Raw genomic sequence first — 9,527 nt, 5'->3', positions numbered from 1 at the left:
TATATATATATATACAATATATATATATATATATATATATATATATATATATATATATGCAAATTTCAACTGCTTGATTGCTTGTATCTTCGCAAAATGTAAACTCTATTAATGTCAAGCTCTAATCTGCTAAATGAGATTAAGGCATGACGATATTAAGATACTTTAAACATTGATTTTCTGTAAAGCTACTTTGAATCCTACAACTGCCTCCAGGTAGAAAAACAAATCTGGCTGTATAATTTCAGTAGTGTATGATTGTGACGTACGTTGAAGTGCCAGAGAGTGAGCGCCGCGATCACCATTGCTGTGGTCGTCCGTCCTTTACCATTAGAGCAGTTAAAGACGAACGCAGAGAGCGAGTCTTCAGCGAGACAAGACTTCATCGCCTCCAGCAGCCTGTCCAAACCCTGAACACACACACAGAGAGAGAGAGAGAGAGAGACAAACACACACACACACACACACACACAGAGAGACACACACACACACACACACAGAGAGAGAGAGAGAGAGAGACACAAACACATTATCAATGTGACCAAATGAAAGACTGTGATAAATCACTTTCACAAACACATTCATACGACTCTATAAAGCACACAAAAGAAAGATAATGAAACTGTCAGACTGAACCCAATAAAACCAGGTTTACATTCTGAAGACTATTTCAGCGATAGTTTGCCGTCTTATTTAACCACGATCATAACATTCTTTACGACTTGAACACAAAGAGAGAAATTTGGAGCTTTTTGGGTTTGCTTTTTATGAGACACGAGAACCATTGAAGTCAAGGTGTCATGCTTTTTTTAATCTACATCTTATTATTTTTATCTTATTGAATCACATTTGAATCTTTATTGATTGCCTTCAGAAGACTTTGCATGTGTGATACAGACTACTTGAAGGTGCTTTTTTTTGTCAATTTTGGAGCTTGATAATCATGGTTTCTTTAAAAAAAAAAACTAAAGTAAAATAAAAAAATTAATAAAATAATTATAATAATAACAGAATAATATAAAAATAAATAAATAAAAATTTAAATAAATACTAAATTAAAATAAAAAATTTAATAAACAGACCTAAAATAAATTAAATAAAATAACCTGAGGGTTAGTTAATCACATATTTCTGGGTCAAAAATAAAATAAAAAGAATAGAATAGAATTTCTGGGTGAAATATTTCTGTAAAATCGAAACTAACAGTGACTCTGAAGAACACTAGAGGGAGCAGAAGGTCTTTTCTTTGTCCCATCATTAGCCTTCATCATTGCATCTGAACGGGAAGATCTTTTACAGGTCTGTTAAAGCGTGTTTCACCTCTTCAGTCGGAGCAGAGCATTCTGGGAAGGGTATCCGTCTGTACTGCAGTCCCTGGTGTGAACTCTTGTGCTGGTTAAAGATCTCCTGCACCGTCACGCAGCTCTTGAACATCTTCATCTGCTTCTCCTGCTCCAGAGTCACTTCAATCCATTTCTGACTTCCCACAAGTTCCTCTTTCAGAGCTGTTTCCAGTCTCTATGTCACACACACACACACACAAGCGCACACACACACACACACACACACACACACACACACACAGAGAGAGATACAGATGCTGTTCAATGTGTAGAGCAAGGGTTCACAAACTGATGAAAAGCTAATAAATAATTATAAATGAATTTTTAAAAAAAAAGAATTTGCTAATACAAATCTCATCACAGTTCGAGCGTGCTGGTGAACGCGTGCGGTGTATAGAGTGATTCGTGCGATGCTCAAGAACTGTGCTTCAGTCATATTGTGCTGATAAACTGCTCCGTTCAGTTCGTACGTGAAGTTAGCGCTTATAAAAGGTTATATCTTCCCTATCCCCCCCACAAACTACGCCCCTGGATAGAGCGCTTTATGTGTGTGCTTTGGATGAGTGGCAGCACGAGAAGCTAACAGAGAAAGGGTACTCCTCTCAGAAAACGTAAAAATAAAGATACTTTTAGATGTTTAATTGCTATTTAGAGCATTGGGATCGCTAGATGAGGGCTCAATTAACTCATTTTTGTGAAAACTTCAAAAAAGCGACATTTTTCACTTTTTTGCCTGTAGCTCAAAACTAGTCCGTGTGCATTCACACTCATTTTGCCAGCACGGGTCACGTATAACAACAAGCAAAAGCAGACTCTGACCTCGATCTCGATCTGGTGCGTCTGTGAGGAGAGCACACATATGTGCTGGTCCACAAACGTGGGCTCTCTGGGACAGAAGATCTGGCCGTTGGCCTCCAGAACAAGCTCATCCTGCAAATTTACCCACAATACACTGCTGTGCTTCCTCTTCTCACCCGTCAGATACTCCAGAACGGCTCCCGTCGCCTGAAACATGAGCGATGCTGTCGGTGAGCATTAACAATTAACAGTCAGTCTGAAGGGGCTTTTGGGAAGCGTTACCTCAGATGTCGGCTGTGCCATCCCATAGATCGACATTTTGGGCACTCGTCTGAAATTAGCCACTTTCATCTGCTTAATGGTGCTCAGAACGTCAGGCGCTAAATATTCATCTGCAACCTAGAAATACAACACAGCTCTTCAGAAACAATCCATCATCCTTATTGGTTTAGTGAAGGTTTACAGAGAAAAGTGTCATCTTAAGATAATGTGTAACTGAATATTAAACTGGGGAATTATTTTGACAGCAGAGACTACGAAGAGGGTACAAATTATTAATTTTGGATTATTGTTACCATAGGTTATTTTTATTATTATTTTTAGATTTTTTTTCTAACTTTGTAAAACAACCTTGGGTTTTAGAAAAGAGCTATTAAATAGATAAATAAAACAAAAAAAATAAAAATGGTTGTTGTTGTTGTTATTATTATTATTATTATTATATTTGATTTTTTTTTTTAGTTTAGCTCCTTTCCATAATAATAATAACAACAATAATAATTATATATATATAATGCATGCACACACACACATATATATATACACATACATGTATATATATATATATATAAAATTATTATTATTTAAATTTTTGGACAATTATATTGGCTCCATTTGTTGAGCATGAACATTCAACCCTGTTACTAAAGTAATATATAGAAAAATGAAGTTAAACAGTATTCAAAACATCTCAAACTGTAGGAACAATTGCAAACCTCAAAAAATAAATAAAGTAAAAATATTTAACATTTTTAGTTATTAGATATTTGAGGTGGACACACAACATTTTTTGAAAGTAAAGCCCCACCAGAAAATAGTTTGTTGAAAATAAACAATAATTTGATTTGTTATACTAGCAAGCAATTATGGCTATTTCTGCAACAACAAAAAAAAGGTTACAATACAGAAAAATATGAAAATACATTATAAATCTAAAAATAAATATTGCATTAAAAATAATTTCACATGAATCAATAGAATTTACAAAAAGAGTCCTAGAGGAGTTGAAACACTCAGTCAATTAAAACACACATCAAAGATATTTTATACGATCGTGTGTGTGTTTTGAAGCCTGTTTGTAAAAGAATGCCACTCAAGACATCTCTGTGTGTGTGTGTGTGTGTGTGTTTGTCTCTCTCTCTCTCTCTGTGTGTGTGTGTGTGTGTGTGTGTGAGTGTGTGTGTGTGTGTGTTTGTCTCTCTCTCTCTGTGTGCCACTCGTAGTTCGACTTCCTCATTTCAGTCAATTCAGCACTAAAGAAAGCGTTCAAGGCTGCTGCTTAGAAAGAGAAGCCAAGCCACAGCGTCACACTTTTACAACAGTCACACTTTCCTTAGATACTGTTGCTAAGTGAGAAAGTGCAGAGCAAATCCACATTAATCTCAATAGTGAAACACTTCCACAATCAGGAGAGAAAGTAGAGCGAGTGTTGAGATCATCAGGATTTCTTCATGCTGCTCTTTACAATATAATGCAAGTGAATGAAGACTAGGCTGTCAGGAAAAGTATATTCAGGTCAGTATGTGTGAGGAGCAGACCAAAAGTGCTATTTCAGTCATGATTATTCACTGACTAGAGTTTTAAAAAGTTTATGATAGTTTTATACTTTTTTCATTTTGACATTGTTTCATTTTGAGTTGACAGTTCATTTGAAACTTTGTATCACTGAATGTCACAGAATTTGGAATCAGTTGTAACATTCCATTTCTCTTGAACTAAATCTTCTAATCAAAGGATGATTTTGCTTAAAATGTTGTAATGATAATTGGTGTCCTTAATATATTCCAAGCAATGTCAGATGGGTAATGTTGTTGATGTTTCTCACCAGAACTCGAGCTCCTTTCGTGAGCAGGTCAGCTGGTGCTCTGAGCTCTGATTGGTTCATGCAGGAAAGGAGGCGGTACATCCAGGCGTGAGAGCACAGCCATTGGCTGAAACTACAGGCGAACGCCAGCGGATACTAAAACAGAGAGGAACAACATAATAAATATGACTAGCAAATGAATAGTGACTCTTAAAAGAGTGGCTTGAAAACACACTATACCTGTTCATGCAGGTAAGCATTAAAGACGATCAGGTAGAAATATCGCTCTAGACTCTGTAGAGTTCGATGGAGGAAGTAATCTTTAGTGCTGCTTCCCTGAAAACACACACGCACACACAGAGACAACAGAAAAGACACTTTATTTACAATCTGTCCAGCTGTGGGCCGTAAATCTGGTTCTGCACACAAGTGATCCACAAGCAAAACTAGATAGAATTTCAGTTTGTCCAGAGAAGAAGAATAACTGGATACGGACAGAAGCAGCTCAGTGATGCTTAAAGCGTCTCAAACGTCTTACACACACTCATCCGTCCAGTCTGTGTAATGAAGCCTGACAAAGTTATGAAGTGCTTTAAACACTGCTAGTCTTCAGATTCGGGGCTCGTATTATGAGAAATCCATCTTTCAGATAAAGCAGAGCTCAAAACGTCTTCGTCAGCCTCCACTGATTTCACATGCGAAGGGGTGCTTGCATACACTACTGGTCAGAAGTTTAGAATAATTAAGATGGAATGTTTCTGCTCACCGAGGCTGCATTTATTTGATCAAACATAATAAAAATTGTGAAATATTTTTAACATTCAAAATAGCTGTGTTGTATGCGAGTATCTGTTAAAGTGTAATTTATTTCTGTGATCAAAGCTGAATTTTCAGCATCATTACTACTTTCCTCAGTGTCACATGATCCTTCAGAAATCATTCTAAAACAAGAAAAAAAAAATTTAAAAATAAAAAACTTTGACCAGTCGTGTAAAAAGCAGCAAAAAACTGCTTATTTAATTCTAGCGACAGTGAAAAATGAAACACATTCACCTTGACTAACATCATACGCAGATGCTCACCTGGATTTGATAGTCTTCACCGATTCCCTCCAGCTTTTGTTTGTTCTCATAAATGGCCTCTCGGATGTCGTGCATCTCGGAGCACAGATCGATGGCTCGGTCCACCTGAAACACAGCAGGACGCGGTCAACAGCTCATCTGGGATCTCTCAGTGTTTATATAGAAATATTAGATTGAACACATTCAAATACAAACCTCTTCCATGACCTCTTGACCTTTAGGCAGCTTACTGATGAGGGTCTGAATAACCTGGAACTGCATTTTAGGTTTGTCTGTTGCATCCTCTTCAGCTCTATAAACATGTGACAACATTCACATTAAACGCAAAATTACACTTTAACTGTATGTGTACTGCGTTATTCAGGCTAACCGAGACTTGTCATAGCTCTTGCTTATTATTGCTCTTTTGTTAGTTTTGATTGCTTCTATTGTCATCATTTGTAAGTCGCTTTGGGTAAAAGCGTCTGCTAAATGACTAAATGTAAATGCACATAATATACACAAATACACATTTTTATTAAACATTCTTAAGCATGCAAAAAAATGTTAATGAATATACAAAAAGTTTCTGGTCAGTAAGATTTTTTAAAAATAAATTATTACTTTTATTCATCAAGGATGCATTAATCTAATCAAAAGTGACAGTAAAGACATTTATGATGTTACAAAACATTCTATTTCAAATAAATGCTGTTCTTTTGAACTTTCTATTCATCTGTGAATCCTGACAAATAAAATGCATCACGGTTTCCACAAAAATATTGTGCAGCACAACTGATTTCAACATTGATGATAATCAGAAATGTTTCTCGAGCAGCAGATCAGCATATTATACTGATTTCTGAAGATCATGTGACACTGAAGACTGGAGTAATGATGCTGGAAATACAGCTGCGCATCACAGAAATACATTACAGTTTAACAGATATTCACATAGAAAACAGCTATTTCAAATAGCAATATTATTTCACAATTTTACTGTATTTTTGATCAAATAAATGCAGCCTTGGTGAGCAGAGAGTCTGTGTTTATTAAAAGAATCTTTCAAAAACAAAAACATCTTACCGACCCCCTAACATTCTGAGTGCTAGCGTGATCATGTGATGTGTTGGGGTCTTACGGTGCTGTCGGCTCCTGTGCCTCCCGCGTGAGGTGCATCATCACCAGAGATCCCAGGATCATTCCCAGATTGGTTCGGCCGACGCCGACCTGACAGCTGAACAGCAGAGCCGGAAGAGGCCGCGACGCGTCACGACTCGAGGACAGAGACGGATTCTCCTGACAGAACGAGAGAGAGTGAATGAAGAGAGCATTCAGTCCGTTCGTCTGAGCGTCACCACATTCCCAGCGATGCACATACAGCTCTGATCCACTGGAATAAACATCTCAGGAAACTGTTTGCAAAGTTTGCTTTTAATAATGAAATCAATTCAATCTAACACCAGTCAACTAAGGGTTTCCCACCCTGGGGATTCATGAGGGAACTAAGGGTTCATAAAATCATAAAAATCATAAAATCATAAAAATCATAAAAAAATTTAAAAAAAGAAATCAGGGAGATCATACTTAACTAAAACTATCCATCCATCTATCTATCATCTGACTATCTATCTATCCATCCATTTATCATCTGACTTTTTCTATCTATCTATCTCTCTATCTATCATCTATCCATCTTATCATCTGACTTTTTCTATCTATCTATCTTATCATCTGACTATCTATCTATCCATCTATCCATCCATTTATCATCTGATTTTTCTATCTATCTATCTCTCTCTCTATCTATCTATCCATCTTATCATCTGACTTTTTCTATCCATCTCTCTATCTATCTATCCATCTTATCATCTGACTTTTTCTATCTATCTATCTTATCATCTGACTATCTATCTATCCATCTATCCATTCTCTTATCATCTGATTTTTCTATCTATCTATCTCTCTCTCTATCTATCTATCCATCTTATCATCTGACTTTTTCTATCTATCTATCTATCTATCTTATCATCTGATTTTTCTATCTATCTATCTCTCTATCTATCTATCCATCTTATCATCTGATTTTTCTATCTATCTATCTCTCTCTCTATCCATCTTATCATCTGACTTTTTCTATCCATCTTATCATCTGACTTTCTATCCATCAATCCATCTTATCATCTGACTTTTTCTATCTATCTATCTATCATCTATCTATCTATCATCTATCTATCTATCTATCTATCCATCTATCCATCAGGGCTGCAACGATAAATCGATGCAGAATCGATTCGTGGATCAGAATCGACTCGAGAAAGAATCGTGAATAAATATTTGTATAGAACTTTTATTATTCGGCCACATACACGCTGCAAAGTTTCATGAATGACATCCGCATATTATCGTATTATTATTATTATTATTATATTATTATTATATCCGTCTGGATAAAACTAGCTGTGTTTGTTTTGAGCAGTTTTCACAGCAGCTCATATTTTTAGTTTTATGTGGCAGTAGACTATGCTTCAAAGTCCGAAAAATTTTCAGGATATTTGTTCATTTTCTTCGTGAAAATCTCTATACAGTTAGAGTAAACATACATAATGGGCTTCATCGAATACTTCTTGCATCTGTTGATTTCATTTTATGTGGATTATTTGGTTTTATTTAGTGCAAATCTCTGGTTTCATCAGCTCTGATAAGTAATAAACATGACATGCAGCCAGTTATGTTAATGTTAATCTTTTAATCAAAACAAAGCATTATTTACTCCGTCTGTATCTGCAAGGCGTCCGTTTCATATTTTTCCTGTATGTTAACGTCAGTATTTATGACTTACGAATGTCTGACTACTTAATTCTTGGTAATGTATTTTGCCCTAACTATCTATAAAATGTATTTGATTTCAGCCAGTTGACAAAGAAACATTTATCATTTTCATAGTTTAACTTGATGTACTAAAATAAAAACTATATAGACCTAAAACAATAACTAATAAAAATGACCAACACAAAACAAAATAACTAAAATTAAAATGAAATTAAAAAAATAAAACTCAAATTCAAAATATTTTTTAAAAAGTATCTCAATGATACTAAAATAACAGACACAAATTAAAATGAATTTTTTTTTATAAAACTTATTTTAAAAAAAATTTAAAAAATATAAAATGTATATTAAAAATATACAAATTATTTTATATAAAATAATATTTCATAATTGAATGTGTTTACATGCATGTCATGTGTCCATTAACAACCTTCAGATAAATGTAAATGTTTTATATTAACTTAAAATCTTAAAAATAAATATTTTACCTCAACGGGGTTTGGCAGACAAGAAAAGTTTGGGAATCCTTAATTTAGCTTATTTACCTGAAATAAAACTTTTGGTTTTATTTTAAACAAAACCTTAAATATATTTGATTAAAAACAAAAATTATAACAAACACTAATATTCTTTCATTTTCCTCTTTATTTGCTTTATTTATATCTATACTGTCCATTCCTGCACATTGGAAATGCTATAAATAATGAGTCTCTGTTTTGGTTTAGAAATGTGCAAATGAATTTCAATCTCCAGTGAAGTGATTAAATGAGATCCGGTCTCTTCTGGGGATCTGCTCGCTGCGTGGGCATGTTGGCAGTCCTGCAGCGAGACGGGAAGTGGCCTCTTTCTTTTATAAAGCTGCTTCCTGTGTATCGTTCTATTGGCAGGGCTAAAATATCAGCTCGAGTCCTGCAGTTTGTCAGGACGCTTTAAATAGACAAATGATTTCTCGCCGCCCATGCACTGCTGACATATGCAACAAAAACAGCTTGTTTTAAAGGGGTCATAGGATGCTACATGCACTTTTACAAGCTGTTTGAACTGAAATGTGTGTTGGCAGTATGTGTACACAACCACCCTATAATGATAAAAATCCACCCAGTGGTTTTTTGTTAATCTACTAAAATCTTTACCCCTTTCTCAAATCGAGTCGATCTCAGATGCCTGTCTGTGTGACGTCACACAGACAGGCCCCTCCCACGATAGTTTGATTGACAGCAGCGTTTCAGCACAGACTGGACTGGCGTCTTACCTTAGCTCCGCCCCTGAGTGACTGTCATCAGTCCGCCGTTGCTTCACCGCCGGAGCAGATGTAGACAAGAATGACTCCTAAGGTGTTTCGTTGTTAGATGTAATAATGAACATAGCAGTCGTCATTTACTCCCGACATCTGAGCCGCTGAAGACGCAG

At 35.6% G+C, this 9,527-nt stretch overlaps 1 protein-coding gene across 3 annotated transcripts in view; it reads right to left on the bottom strand.

The window, feature by feature from the left end:
* The window catches only part of LOC107595166 (paladin-like), a 68,411-nt gene that overhangs the window by 30,620 nt on the left and 28,264 nt on the right, over positions 1-9,527 (bottom strand). For all 3 annotated transcript variants that reach the window (XM_016285505.1, XM_016285506.1, XM_016285507.1), the window contains exons 8-16: positions 6,427-6,584; positions 5,502-5,598; positions 5,307-5,411; positions 4,465-4,560; positions 4,246-4,380; positions 2,424-2,540; positions 2,163-2,348; positions 1,321-1,518; positions 270-410 (exon numbers count right to left, since the gene is read on the bottom strand). In XM_016285505.1, coding sequence (XP_016140991.1) covers positions 270-410; positions 1,321-1,518; positions 2,163-2,348; positions 2,424-2,540; positions 4,246-4,380; positions 4,465-4,560; positions 5,307-5,411; positions 5,502-5,598; positions 6,427-6,584 — 1,233 coding nt within the window. The remainder of the gene's footprint in view (positions 1-269; positions 411-1,320; positions 1,519-2,162; positions 2,349-2,423; positions 2,541-4,245; positions 4,381-4,464; positions 4,561-5,306; positions 5,412-5,501; positions 5,599-6,426; positions 6,585-9,527) is intronic.

Source organism: Sinocyclocheilus grahami, unplaced genomic scaffold (genome assembly GCF_001515645.1).
Source record: "Sinocyclocheilus grahami isolate Dianchi unplaced genomic scaffold, SAMN03320097.WGS_v1.1 scaffold198.1, whole genome shotgun sequence".
Classification (NCBI taxonomy): Eukaryota; Metazoa; Chordata; class Actinopteri; order Cypriniformes; family Cyprinidae; genus Sinocyclocheilus; species Sinocyclocheilus grahami.
This window is presented reverse-complemented; position numbering and strand designations above follow the sequence as displayed.